Source organism: Orbicella franksi, chromosome 10, assembly GCF_964199315.1.
Source record: "Orbicella franksi chromosome 10, jaOrbFran1.1, whole genome shotgun sequence".
Taxonomy (NCBI): Eukaryota; Metazoa; Cnidaria; class Anthozoa; order Scleractinia; family Merulinidae; genus Orbicella; species Orbicella franksi.
The window spans coordinates 260,745-275,674 of NC_138154.1; the positions used below are offsets into that span (position 1 = coordinate 260,745).

General features: G+C 39.4%; 2 protein-coding genes and 1 pseudogene across 2 annotated transcripts; all 3 read left to right on the top strand.

The window, feature by feature from the left end:
* Window positions 1-3,401: 3,401 nt before the first annotated feature.
* On the top strand, window positions 3,402-7,101 carry LOC145499687 (uncharacterized; annotated as a pseudogene).
* Window positions 7,102-11,159: 4,058 nt separating this feature from the next.
* On the top strand, window positions 11,160-14,257 carry LOC145499688 (uncharacterized). Its single transcript, XM_081479213.1, has 4 exons — window positions 11,160-11,269; window positions 11,667-11,775; window positions 12,416-12,519; window positions 13,048-14,257. Exons 1-4 carry the CDS (start codon window positions 11,161-11,163, stop codon window positions 13,185-13,187), a joined length of 462 nt encoding a protein of 153 aa, XP_081335339.1. The 5' UTR covers window position 11,160; the 3' UTR covers window positions 13,188-14,257.
* LOC145500024 (uncharacterized) lies at window positions 13,519-14,930 on the top strand. Its single transcript, XM_081479533.1, has 4 exons — window positions 13,519-13,584; window positions 13,736-13,809; window positions 14,178-14,443; window positions 14,804-14,930. The coding sequence occupies exons 1-4, from the start codon at window positions 13,519-13,521 to the stop codon at window positions 14,857-14,859; spliced, it is 462 nt and encodes a 153-aa protein (XP_081335659.1). The 3' UTR covers window positions 14,860-14,930.

A 14,930-nucleotide genomic window follows, 5' to 3' on the forward strand; every position in this document is an offset into this window, starting at 1 on the left:
ATATCCATCACTTTCACCGACACTGAGGTGAATAATTGTTTTAGTATATACCACACAAACTGAATAATTAGTGGACCAAAACGTTATTTTATGTGTGACAAATGGTCGGAAATTTTAAAATCTCTCACACTGACTGCTCAGAGGTAAATAGTACTTGCTAATCACCTCCGAGTTGACCAATCAGAGCATGTGGAAAGCACTATTCACTTGTGTGGTATATACTAATTTTATTTATTTTCTTTAAGGTCCATTAGCATGAAAAAACCTTGTTAAAGAAGATAGGAAAGGAGCAGTCAGCATATTTGTGACCTTCCATAGGAAAACACATCTTATCAAACATTTCAATTTGGGCCAAACGGTGTTTCAAACGCCCTCAAACGGCGTTTGCAAGGCGTTTGCAAAGGGTTTGGAAAAAGTTTGAAACACTTTTAAAAGGGTTTGTAAAGCGTTTGAAAGGGTTTGGAAGGAGTTTGTAAAGCGTTTGAAAGGAGTTTGTAAAGCATTTGAAAGGAGTTTGTAAAGCGTTTGAAAAGAGTTTGCAAAGGGTTTGCAAAGCGTGTGCATGGGCTTTGCGAAGGGTTTGCAAAGAGTTTGAAATCGTTTGCCTAAGGGTTTGTATGCTAATAAAAGCCATCTTAGTTATAATTTTCATAAAACCTCAGTACGTTAAACCCTTCGGAGCGTTTTTATTCGGCTTCGGTGGTTTTGACAATCGGTCGTTTGCTTCTAATAGTGATCCCGTACGAAACTTCTGAGCGAGACACGGTCGAGATTCTGGCCCTAAAAATGTCTCGCTAATGAGCGAGACAGAACCTGACGATAGTCAGGCTGACAGGAGCGATAAAAATTGAACGATAAGGTCATTCATACATGCAACAATTCGTATGTTAATCAAACTTTCGGTGTGTTGATCTACTTAATTGTGACACTCATCAAGCTAAAGTTACAAGCTCACCTCAATGATCAAGCCTTAACTACTTCCATTTCTTGTGGTAGTAAGATTACACTAGCTGCATATTAACACGAAATCCCTTCATTTTAAAATTATCTCTTCAAGAACATCGAAACCCTTTCGGCACAAACACACCGCCGTTACACATTCCATTCCAAATCACAGACACGGAAGAATCTTCTTCCTCCAGCAAAGAATGAGTTGATGTTTTCCCGACGCAAACACAGCACAAAAAGAAGACACGATGAGATTTTCCCGCTTTCAAAGAATCGGTCAAGTTCTTCAACAGGTGCAGAACTTGATATGTTTATTCAGCGTGGACCAATCAATTGAACTCTCGTATTATCCCAAATGACTTCAAGGTCAGATTTCAAGTTGCGTTGTCACGAAATGGCCAAACAGTTTTTACCCTTTTACTGTTCTTCACGTGTATCAACACCCAAATCAGTTTAGAATAGTGGAAACTACCTAGACGAAAATGCCAAGGAGTTCTTTGGGGTACATTACGGGAAATTTGAAGCATATTGTACGGTACGTAGGAGCAGACGCAGACTTGTGGTGCGGCATGACATACCTTGGAGTTTTTCGTCGCACGCAATGTAAACACTGCAAGGCCTCTAGCGAAATCTGAACACTGAACAAAAATGCAACCTGGGCGAGAATAACCGTGTTGAAATGAATCTTTTGATGCAAAAGAGCGATCCTGTTATATTTTAGTTTTCGCATTTAGCGCATACTTTTATGGTATGAGGTGTCACGCCGATCGGCAAGATTATGGCCGATAACCAGACCTGACAAAAGTCATGTCCGAATTTTACGTACTTGTAAAATGAATTTAGCCAGAAGTACAACGATAACACACCCTGAAAAATGTTTCCGTAGTGCGCCGTAAGCGAATAAATTCAGTTTCTACTCTATCGTGCTAGTTCACACCATATGATCGGCAATAAACACGCCAGACAAATGTCTCGACCAGTAGTACTAGAGAGACAAAATCCTCTTGTCTCGCCTTGTCTCGCTTAGTTTTTGCCACAAAAATAGCATTATGGTCCGAATCGGGCCATAATCTCGCTCAGTCAGGCCACAAATTTTGGTACGGGGACAACATGTTTGATCACAAAATAAAGCTGTCATTCTAAATAGCGTCTTTTGTTCTCTTTCACGAAAAAATAAACGCTAATGAAGCAACACGCGCGGCACATAAAACAGCAGTCAAAGCATTTTCAAAAAATTCCACTAACATGAAACTAGTTTGACTTCTGTTGCCAACTTTCCTTTTTCCTTTAAAAAAAGAAGAGAAAGAAAACATGCGCATGCGACTTGAAAAATACAAAGTGGAAAGATCACTCCATGTATGTCTTGTATTTGAAAGTTGAATCACTCCTGCCTTGTTTTCTTTCACGAAAAAAACGCTAATGAAGTAACACGCGCGGCACATGAAACAGCAGGAAATCCGTAACCAAAAAACATGCCGTTAATATAGAACTAGCAACATAAGACATTTTCTTAAGAGGTTGACTTGTTCCTTCTTTTTTCCTTAAATAACACACACACCACACACACGCACATGCGCGCCTTAAAAATAGTGGTGAAAGGATTACTTGTGTTTAGAAGTTGAATCACTCCCGCCTTGTTTTCTTTCACACATTCTTTGTTTTCTTTTATGAAACACCCTAATGAAGTAACACGCATGGCACACGAATCACAAATTGTATATTAAACATTATTGGCCTTGTTTTCAATAGCTACGGGTGTTGTTTATGCAATCTTCTATCAAACTCTATTTGAGTGAATAACATACTTGTGAAGTAGCTTTGTTGTATGTTATAAAAATTCAATTTTTTTTTTGGCTTCTATTATACTGGAAAGTAATTTAAAAGCAATCACACAACTTTTGAATGAAAACAATAACTGTTTGTCCGCAATGCTAAACGTTTAAGTGGGCTATCACTATAAATTAGACCAGTAACCTGCATGTGCAGTTAGAATACGCTTGTACTCGAAACACGAATATTCGCGATCATCAACATGGGAAAAAACAACCAGATTCTGATACAGTGGGTGACGAAGGATAAGTGGAATGGAGTTAAGCAAAATGCCAAAAGAAAGGATAAGCCTGAAGAAGGAGCGTTGCGTTCTGGACAAGAAGTAAAGCTGAAGTGGAGCAGCCGCTGGTACAATGTTATTGTTTGCGAAGATTGGAGTCCCAAGAAGAGAAAAGCTATTTTTTTTTATTGACACTAAGTTAATTTCTCTTCCTCAAGGTGAATTCCACTTACGGCAAAATCCGTTTTTGGTTTTCATGTTTTTCTTAAAATCCCAATCTGAATTTCCCAATTGAAAACACAGTGAATCAATCTTGATGTTAATTCAAAAATTTGTCTCACAGAAAGTTTTGTATTTGAATTTCAGTTCGATAATCAAATTTAATCGATCAATAACTGCACATAGATCATGGTTGGGTAGGATAACTCAGTAATTTCTTTCTTTTTTTTTCACAGCTAACTCTGATGTTGTTGTCAACAAAGAGAACGTGCCTGCAAGCAATGCGTCGCAGACTACTGGTGAAAGTGAACGGTACCAGCAGTTTCTAGACGAGCAAAACACGCGAGTGAATGGCTGGGGAGAGGAAAGGAGAAAGAGACTTGCCACTGAACAAACCACTGCACCTAACGTCCAACCGCTCCAAACAGCAGTATCCCCTTCCGCTTCGCCGATTAGCAACCCTGCACCACCTGCACCAAAAGAGGTACCGATTGCAGTCGTCCCTCCATCCCCGTTGAAGCCCGAAAGCGAACTTAACAGTGCACTACACTCTTCGCTCAGAGCTTCCGCCAGAACAATCTGTGTATTCTCCAACACTGGAACGTTCGTTGCAGACTTCCACACCTCAGCCGCAGCGACCAAATGTTGAGGAAAGAACGAATGAAGTCATGATACCGGACTTGCTGTTAAGTTATGGCGTGCCACATCACCTGATTGGCGAGACGATTGAGGCCATCCGGCAATGCAATAAACGACACCTTCTGGCACTCAAGTTGGTACAGCATCTGTTCTCAAAAGAAGAGCTGTCTTCATCTAACTGTGGAGGGAACCATGGAAAGGGTCAGCTTGACGGAAGACGCTTGGATCTCATAAAGCGTGAGTTTCATTTTTAATTACTTTAGGTCAGGGTTAACATAGACAAAAGCAGTCCCTTTTTCTCATTGCCCGTCAAGCATGTGTTAATCGTGAATGTAGGATTTTTTCTCCATTTTTCTGAAGCATTTATTTAAGAATTTGATAAAGAGGCAACAAAATGAAAGGCAAGGTCACGTTTGTCGTATAATGTCAAGCTTAATCTCTCCTAATAATGAGAACGCGTGCCGTCTAAAAGAATTTACACAGCACGCGTACTTATTAATTTTAATTTTCTTCAAGTGTCACGCATCTCAAGGACGTTTTTCTTACATATATTAACATCGCAAAGCAATCGGTCAAATTAGTCCGGATTTTAATCTGTCTTCATTTCTTCTAGGGTTGGTATTCTTTGTGTATCCTGTTGAGGTCAGCAAAGTATCAAAGTCATGGAGTGACAAAAACAAAATTAACAACAAATGTCGGTACCTCAAAAAACAAACTGTTACTCCTCTCAGCTTGGCAGATTCCATGGTTGAAAATGTAACCGTTTCTCAATAAAAACTCGTTCGTTAATCCATTGTCATATCAGCTCATAAGCAGATTCCATGGTTGAAAATGTAACTGTTTTTTAATAAAGACTCATTATTCGTTAATTCATTGTCTGGTTGATTTCTGTCTACACATCACCGCAAGCACAAGAATCAGTGGAACATCGTTAAACAGTCACATAATCAAAACGTTTTGATCCTTATTCTCGTACTCGATTTTTTTCGTGTTTTCACGCGTGAATTCTTGTGCTTGCGCTTCATTTTACATGAAGAGTGTTATTCCGCCCTGCCGAATACTCGCTGCGGACCTGTGAGGAAACAGGTCTTATGAAACCCCTTGTTATTGGTTACTTTTGATCCTAAATTTAATTACTTTCAATTCTCATTAGTCGAAGTGGCTATAAATTGGCAAGAAAAAGTGAAAACATGCTTTTTCTCCTGGACCTCTCTCCGCGGTGGATTTAAATCAGGTTAGAAGAATTTTGTGCTTGTTTTTATTTCATTGTATAACGGCTTTTTTAGAAGCCATGGACTCAGTGGGTTTAGACACCTGTATATTAGCAAATCAGGAGTCTATTCAAGCTGATCTGAATGCGGTAGTTGACGAGTACTTCCATTGGACAAGTTCAGCTGAAGTACAAGGTCAAGTTGACTACAATGCCGATTCTTATTCGTCAGATTCTGATAGCACTTGCTCAGAGCATGACACTCCTTCTGTAGGCCAAGATGATTGCTCACTGGGAGACAATTGCCTTGATCTCAGAGACAGTGACAGCGATGAGCTACAGACAATCAGAAACTTTCTGAGTAATGGATGTGGTTGTCAGTTTGGGCCGAAGATGCAACATTGCAGTTCAGAGTTCTCTTTCAGCAATGTTCTCGAAAGCCGTGCAAACTGTTTACAGTTGAGTAAGAAAAAATTAGATTTAATTGTTCTTTCTCATTCACATTGCCACTTGCGTAGGGACGAAGTTAAAGGTAGAAAGCGAAAGCGGACTGCTTGTAACTTTTATTTCATGGGCCGCCAGATCTGTAAAAAAACGTACTTATTTTTGCATGCAGTTGGTAGGGAGCGCTATTCAAATCAGTGTGAACATTATAGGGCCTTTGGTCTTACTTTATGTGTTCATGGAAACAAAGGTAGGCTACCTAAAAAGACCTGCTCTTTTGAGGCTACTAAACAAGTTTCGACATTCATCAGCAACTATGCTGAAGAACATGCGCTTGTTTTGCCCAGCCGTGTTCCTGGCTTCAAGCGTACTGATGTGCGACTTTTGCCTTCTCACATGTCAAAAGCTTCTGTTTGGAGTGTTTATTCAACTGCAATGGAGGCACAAAGTCAAACACCTACTGGGTACTCAAAGTTCATGGAACTTTGGAATCAGCTAACTCCACATGTAGTTATCATGCGGCCAATGAGTGATTTGTTTTACTTGTCAACATAATAACACTCAAATTGTCCTATCAGCAAATCTTCCTGAGCACGCGAAATCAGCAGTCGTACGCGCTCAGGAAGAACATTTGTTTAGGTCAAGTAGTGAGCGAAGCTTCTACAGAACTACTGTAAAAGCCGTAGAGCCTACCGCACACCAGGTTCTGACTGTAAACAAAGGGATCGTTCCAAAGAACAACCCTCCTTGTTCTTTGAAGGGCAAGATGCATTATTCGTACGATTATGCACAACAAGTCCACTATCCAAGTAATCCCTTGCAGCCGGGACCAATTTATTTCAAAACACCACGGAAATGTGCTATTTTTGGTGTCTGCTGCGAAGCGATTCCTCGTCAAGTAAATTTCTTAGTTGACGAGTCAGTTCTCACAGATAAGGGAGCCAACAGTACTATCAGCTTGGTTCATTACTATTTTGGGAAATTTGGGCTTGGCGAAACAGATGCCTACATTCATGCGGACAACTGTTCTGGTCAAAATAAAAACAATTATTTTCTCTGGTACTATGCCTGGAGAATAATTGTTGGTTTGCACTGGAACATTCTGTATTCATTTCTGGTTGCTGGTCACACCAAGTTCTCTCCAGACTGGTGTTTTAGCTTGGCTAAGCAGGTGGTCCGAAAAACTTTTATTTCGGACCTATTCGAGTTGGCCCGTACGATCGACAACTCGACTGTCACAGGCGTGAATGTCACACAACTCTGTGGACTTCATGACAGTTGAGTTATAGTTCCTACTTACGACTGGGTAAGTTTTCTTGATCCCTACTTCAAGAAATTGGCAGGAGTAAAGGGCTATCATCATTTTCGCTTCAGTAAAGACGTGCCAGGGCGGGCTTACTGTAAGCGTTATGCTGACTCTGAAGAAGTAGAGTTTGACTTACTAAAAGATCAAGCAAAACTTCCACCTTATACGCTTCCTCCTGTCATAAAACCATTAGGCCTGGATTTAGAAAGGAAGAATTATCTGTATAAGGAAATTAGACAATTTTGTAAACCAGATTCTGCAAATCTAGTCTCACCAAAACCTTGATGCGTCTTAGTGAAAGAATTGGAGCTATTAATTGCAACTCTACATGAATGGCAACATGTAGTGTCAATCATACATTTCAGGTTGTTCGAATCAATGAATGTCGAAACTTAACGTGTGGGATAGTTTACAATAGATAAGCTTAGTAAACATTCCGGGTAAATACCGCAGCCATACTTTTGACAATTTCGGCAAGGCACAAGCTTATTTCCGAATTTGTAAACATATTTATGTAGTACAGTTTAAAAATAACACCCGGTTGTTTGATGTAGCGAATTCGTGACAAGGTTCATTCGCGAAATCTGTCAAGCGTAAACAATCACGACCATCGAGCTATTATGCAAATTTCGGCTTGTCGGTTGTTTGTGTTCGCCGCGCAATGTTTGGATCGAAATTTCGACAAATGCTCAAATAATATTTAAGATGTAAAATTTAAAATTCATCTTTTACCTTTCTCTTTGTGTCTGCGAGAAAACTACGGTGAACATTTGCTTGTATGACCGGCGAGAAGTTTTCATTCACGTCAAATCAGCTGATAAATCGTAAACACAGGCGACCAAAACAGAAACTGACATCGCGCGCTCGTGCATTCTAAATACATTTCTGCACTTTCCCATCATACTGAATAACTATATATAAATCTTTTTATCTTGCTACTTATGTTAAAAGAACAGTTAATTACTGACCGTAAGGTATTGAAAACTAATCATTGCTAAGCGCGTTTTATTCCTTGCGGACTAGTTCCGCCGGCGCTCAAGAGAAGCGTTTGCCAAGGGTTTGCGAAGCATTTGCAAAGGATTTGCGAAAAGTTAGCAAAGGGTTTGTGAAGCATTTGAAAAGGGTTTGAGAAGCATTTGCAAAGGGTTTGAGAAACGTTTGACACGCTTTGCAAACCATTTGACAGGCGTTTGCAAAGGGTTTGAAAAGCGTTTGAAATGCTTTCCAAGTGTTTGTAAGGAGTTTGCGAAGGGTTTGCAAAGCGTTTGAAAAGAGTTTGCGAAGCGTTTGAAATGCTGTCAAATCCTGTTTGTGAGGCGTTTCAAACGCCCTAAAAACGCTGTTTTCAATAAGACGTGTTTTCCTATGGAAGGTCACATTTGTTGTCAAATGTCACTTGTGTGGTTACTTAAACACCGCTTCAACATCCATGCAACATAGAACAGGCAACGGGGTCCTATAGCAAATGATGTAAATACAAGGCTAGCTCTTGGAGCTCTATATGCTGGGATAGGCCATACACATGGAAATTCACTTTTGTCATGTCTAGACATCCCCATTGTAAACCACATAACATTTAAGAACACGAAAAGAGAAGATGGAAAAGCCGTAGAACATGTAGCAAATGAAAGTTGTTTTGTGAGTTGTTGTAAGGAGAGAGAGATGGCAATGGCAGTGGGTGCTGAATGTGACTCGCAGAATTTGGTTGGGGTGTGTTCATATGATATGGGGTGGCCGAAAAGGGGAAAGGCCCATAATTTGTCCATGGGTGATGGGGCAGTACTTGGTGTTGCCACCAGGAAGGTCTTGGATTTTGCTACGAGGAATAAAACCAGTAGAACCTGTACTGCTTAAAAAAAAACAAAATAAGCCCACATCACATGATTGCCAGAAAAATCATTGTGGGTCTTCAAAAATAATGGAGTCAAATGTAGCCTGTGAACACTTAAAGCCTGCTCCAACAAGGGGAATCAATACGACAAGTACATTGGTGATGATTCTACAACTTTTGCTCACCTAAAAACAAATGTTCCCTATGGCCTTGAAAAAATTTCTGATTTTATTCATACAAAGCACCCTCTGAACACAAGGCTGTATAACTTGAGCCAACACCCAAAATTCCCAAGCTCATCTGTTCTCTCACAGAAAGTGGTGAATTACCCTGTCAAGTGCTTTGCATATTGTGTTCACCAGCACAAAAACTAACCTGAAGAACTTGCAAAAGCAATTCAATGCATTGTACCACATGCCTTTGGTGACCACAACAAATGTAATATTTTGTGGTGTCACTACAGACAAAATCCCATTGAATACACCCACCATGAGCTACCCTATGGAAAGGATTTGCATGGGAGCAGCCTTCAACAGGCATTGCAAGATCTTATTTCTGAGTATGCTTCCCCAACAGTTGCCTCAACATTAGCCCCTGCTTAGACTCCCAGCGAAACAAGTCTTTGAATGGAACCATTGGCTCCAACAACCTTAAAGTAAGGCACTATGGAGGAAGTAAGAGTAGCGATTTTAGAACTGCTTGTGGAGTTGCTTAGCACAATGAAGGCCATAACTTCGTATGCAAAACATTAATTGGCATACACGAGAACCCGCAAGCCTTAGCAACTGGTTCTTTCAGGCGGCCATGGGTACACAAAAGTTACCCGATTACGCAATATAATACAATACAAGTGTTGATGGATCGCGCAATACAATGCTTTGGAGATCTTGGCAAACGAATGTAACGTATCACTCACACGTCACCGCTTGACAGATTTTGTCGAATCAATAAGAAATTCGATTCTCAACTTTCATGGCAGATAACTCTTCACTGCTGGACACTGTACCAGTTACCTACTTTGGTCTGTACTAAAGATATATTGACAGGCATTCAGACCGCAGGGAGCAAAAGAAGAGCGTAATGAAAAATTAATAGGGAATTAGCGCTTGTGTTTTAACTTACGTGAATAGAAGGTACTTTTTGAATAAATTAAAGGGAGCCAACAAAGTTTGTTATCATCCTCTGATTTTAATTTGTGATCAGGCTTTTTTCCGAATGAAAGTCTTGCTTTCGCGAGCAAAAAAGCGTTTAATCGCAGGTTAGTTTTCCTCACACCTCAAAAAGTAAAATACTATTCTGAGCAATATGACCGCAGCTGATTCGCGGCCGTATATTCGTCTGTGTGTTGACCGACCCATGAATAAAGAAAGATTTACCATATTTTCCCGCTGTCCAACCGGCTGGTGGAACAAGGTAAGTTAACGTCTATTTATTGGCTTGATGGAGTGTTTGGTTTCTCGGGAGCCCACATTTTCTGGCATGCGGTTTACTCCGTTAACACACGAGCGAGCGTAAAGGTGAAAAAATATTAACCTTGTTATTGTTAATATGGCTTGTATATGTAGAAGTACAACCAGCTCCACAATGGACATAACTGGATTTAACTTTATATGGTACTGTTATCGTAAACTGGCGCCACGTTTGGATATATACAGCGGGATTTATCAACAGAAACATTGTCAGTGGCTTCTGGAGAGCATGGAGTTACAGAGAGTATTGTCTGCTTCGTTGGATCCAAAGAGGTCATGGTTTGTGCTAAATTCGGCTTTGTGCAGTGGAAAACCTTCCAGGTTTTGTTTGTTTGGTCATGCTCGGGTATTTCCTGACGAATACCGTCAAATAGAGTTTGATGATCTTCTCGGAGACAATGAAGTTCCCGCCTCTGTGAGTTGGTTCTCAGCCGACAGTCGACGAACAGAAAAGGTGTACGTTGCCTCAGCCTTTGGCCTGGTGCTTGGAATCCTCCGCCAAAAGTCGCTGGACGAACTGTCGTTTATTCATTCCGAAGACTTCCAAATGATCGTGTCGTGGATCAACGCGTTTACCGGTAATATGTCTGCATGTTTTCCGCCAGCTCCACCCAGTACACTGAGCCCGCCAAAACCAAAAAGCGCGCCATTTCCTGAAAACCAATTCCAACAGGACGTGTCGCCAAAACCAAAAAGTGCGCCATTTCCCGAAAAACAATTCAAACAAGACGTCTCGCCAAAATCCGTGAAGAGGCCGAGGACCCTGAATGAACTCAAAGCCAATGAAGACCTTTCCCCTGCCTTCAAGAAAAAAAAAATACAGGAGACAGCCGTGAATGTGATGAATGAGACGGCAAGAGTGTGTGAAAAGAATGGGGAATCGTTAAGCACTGTACTCGGAGAGTGCTGTTCTCTTTCAGGAAAAGCTGGGCACGACGCATGGGAAGTTTTTAGGAGTGTTTTCGATTCCTTTCCCCAGGAGAAAGGTTTTCAAGTAGCTTTCTCGAAACTTATCTCGGAAGAGGCTTGGGACGAGAGAGTGAAATGTATGAAAGTCCCAGATTGGATATATTTGTTCTTCAAACTGAAGTCGAGGATTTCGGACTGTGCCTGGCAAGACTTGACAAACCTGACAAAATTAGGACAGACAGGGGTAAGTTGTACTCACCCTTGTAAGCTTATTTATTGCCTTTACTGTTCTTTGTCCTTTGCTTTTCTTTGTCGAAATTGTAGGGATGGCCTTTTTTTGATGGGGGGGAGGGGGAGGGGATCCACTCAGCAAAAATTTTGGTGTTGTATAGCTTTTCTTTCTACTCCTTTGATTAATGTGCAGAATTTATTCTCCATTTTTCCCATGCATGATTTTTTATGTCATTATTCTCCCTACAATTTCCTGTGTGTTTCACAAAAATTAATACAAAAATGCTATGGCCATTAAATTGTTCCTCCTCTAGATATAGTTGATGTTGATGCCATACTACTTTTATTATGCCAGCATTCAGTGTTCTTTCAAGAATTTATTTATGTAAAATACTTTTTTTATATTTTAGGTAAGGATCAAGTGACAGTTGGTGTTGTTCCCCTTGATACAAAACATCGATCTTCTCAAAGCGCCAAATCTGTCTATCCTCTGGCTATAGCCAACTGTGAAGAAAAGAGGTTTGTCAGTAATCATTGATTTGTTGATATCTTATCTATTTAACAAATAGATTTCATTTGGCTATGGAACCATACTCTAATAATGTACAGATGATGCAAAAATATTATTTGAACAAAGGAATACCTGCCAAGCAGCATATATCTTCATTCTTATCGCATTTTGTGACATTTCTGTCACTATCAGAGTACAGACCCATGACCAAAAGAGATACTAACTTCTGGACTCCTGCCTGAATGTACATTACAGTAATTACTGGTAGTAAGCTAAATAATAGTTGAAAACTTTGACATCTACCACAGTGTTTCCGATCCAGATAACATTCCTGTGACTAAACAGCTTAGAATAAACTACTGGTGGAGTTAACTCGGTGAATTGTGACATAAAACACAAAGTTAGAAAAAACCTTCTATTCCTTCCTGAAAGAGCAAAAACAATCTGAATTGCTGCTGCAAGTCCATTCTAGTGAACTGAAAAGCTTAGATGTCCAATCTGAGCAGGAGTTTTAGACAGTTTTAGTTTTTGTATTGATAACCAATAGGTGTGAGTCGAAACTTATCCTCGGTAAATGATTACAAAGCCTTATGCATACCCTTTTTATTGTAAATTAAACTTGATGCCTTTTTGATATCTATTTTCAAGGAAAGACCTGAGAAACCTTTTTGTTAATCTCAGCAAACGTATTGAAGAAATTAAAAGAAATGGGATTTGGGTTGATGGGAAGCACTATCATGTGCGATTCAAAGGTATGTATTGTTTAGTTATTTTGTAGTTTGCAACCATGTCGGATGTCAATAATTTTAAGTTGATAACATGACCGTGTTACTGAAATTTCTCCCAATTGCTAATTCAAAGACAATTACAGGTGTAAGGTCAACTGACAACAAAATTGATGTTAGGCATGTGGCATGTCCATGATAATGTCAAATAGATGTGAACGTAAGAAAATTGCTTCTGTCAGTGCTATTCAGTAAAGGTAAAAGTTGATTATAGCCATCTTGTGGGACATATAAACAGTAAAAACAAAAAAATAATGTGAAATTAATGAGTGCAAAAGAAGAACAGTAAGTAGCCCAGGGCACTTGAGGAACTGATTTGTACCTTGGCTCCTAATTAAATTCTGACTTTTGAAGCCTTTGGTTTCGTTGCAAACTGTCTTAGGGAACAGTCTTGTGTTTGTTTGTCAGGATAAAAACACTGTAATTTGAATTCTTATGAGGAAAAAGAGCTTAAAAAATTTTTAAAATAAGGATAATGTTTAATTTATTTTATAGTAACTCTAGACTACAAGGGTTTGCTGCCAATACTGGCAAGACTGGAGGATGAAGACTTCATCCTTGAAGGGCAAGGGCTAGCTGTTGAGTTTTGCATTTTTTGTATGGCATTAAGGGTAAGGTTAATTTACCATTTATAAAACAGGCAATATAATATTATTGTTTAATAAATATGCAAAACTGATATTTGGCAAGTGGAAATCCCAAAACAATAAATCTTTTGAGCATGCTTTTGGCATTTATTATGCAACAACTCAGGTGATGACTACATGTAGATCATGCTTTTAGCCTCAGGGATGTCTGTGCATCCCAATTTGTGAACAAATTTGTAGACAATGCACCTAATCTCTTAAAACTGTACGGTTGAGTTAAACATGCATTCAATATGTCCATCTTTTAATTCTGACTAAAAGCCAGACCCTGAGTAGTCACTACTGTGACTAGATACATTAGCATTTCCATGCAGCTACCATGATAGGTAACCGACAACCAGCTATTATGACTGACTACTGCAATGAAGATTGCTGGCTTTTCAAAGTATGAAAATGACTGAAAGGCAACAGCCAATGAATGCTGTCTTGAGTATTTGGCCACCTCCTTTTTTTGTGTAGCCTTACTGCATCAAAGGTAATGACAGCTCTGTGCAATTCTGGTTAATGCTATTAACAATGTTTACGTTATTTCCTAGGCTTGTGATTGTGATTTAGGAAGGCATGAGGTTTGTCTTGAGCATTTCCTTCAAGTGAAAGCAAACATCAGCAGGTAACTATTAAAATAAAAAGATACAATGTGATTTGTGGTGGAAATCCACAGATTAGTTCTCTTATTCACTGTAAAGATTTATTTGTGATTTTAGTAATGCACATTTTTGTGGAGAGAGAGATTTAAACAAGAGTACCCTTTTGGCCATTAGGATGAGAACCATGAATAAATTCAACCCACAGAATTATGAGAACCTGGCCCTGCAAGTGTTGTATTTTCTTTGTCTGCTTCGTTTCACATGATACGATTAAAAGACCAGTAGGTTTTACTTTTGCTTTCCCTCTTTCCTAGTTTTTTTTGTAGATTAATTGCTTTTGATTGATCTACATGTATGGCAGTGATCCTTTTACCTGTTTTTAGCTTTAAAGATTGAGAGATGACCTGACATGCCTACTTGATGAGGATTTGTCTTGTCTGCGTCTTTGTGCTTTGCATTGTGAGATGCGCAATACTGAGCAGATTTGGAAAAGTGTTGGTCTTCTGGCCTACGAAATTGGTTCTCTGCAAGAGTGTAATGATGAACTATCAGAGTATGGCCCAGAGAACTTCAAAGCAGACCGGATCATGGTAAAATTGAGACCTGGACAGCAAACAGCTCCTGGTAGAAACAACATTTCTTTTGCCTCTTGTTCAGGTCAGTTACACAGTATTACATATTATTAACCATTTATCCAAAGTGTATTTTCATATTGAGAGAGCCTTACCTTAGAGACTAAAGGCAATTTTAAAAATGGCTTGTTTTGGGGTGTTACTTAATTTTGCTATGGGAGTGGGAGGTCATGGAGAAAAAAAACGTACCTTTCCTGATTTTTGTAAACTAGTTTAAAAAATGTTTGTAAGACAATCAGATCTGTCCCTTCAATTCAAATTGCCGTCATGAAATTTACCTGTTTTGTAGTCAGTAATTTTTACCACTTCTCAACATGCATTGAAAGTTTAAATCACTGTAAGGCAAAAAAATTATAATATATTATTTTTTTCATTTTTTTTCCAGGAAGTTCTGGTACTGAACGTCAGTTCAAGGAAGACAAAACAGAAAAGGTTCAGTGACAAGAAGACAAAACAGAGAAGGTTCTTTTAGGAGCCCCCACGGAAAAAAAAAATTAAAAAATAAAATAAAA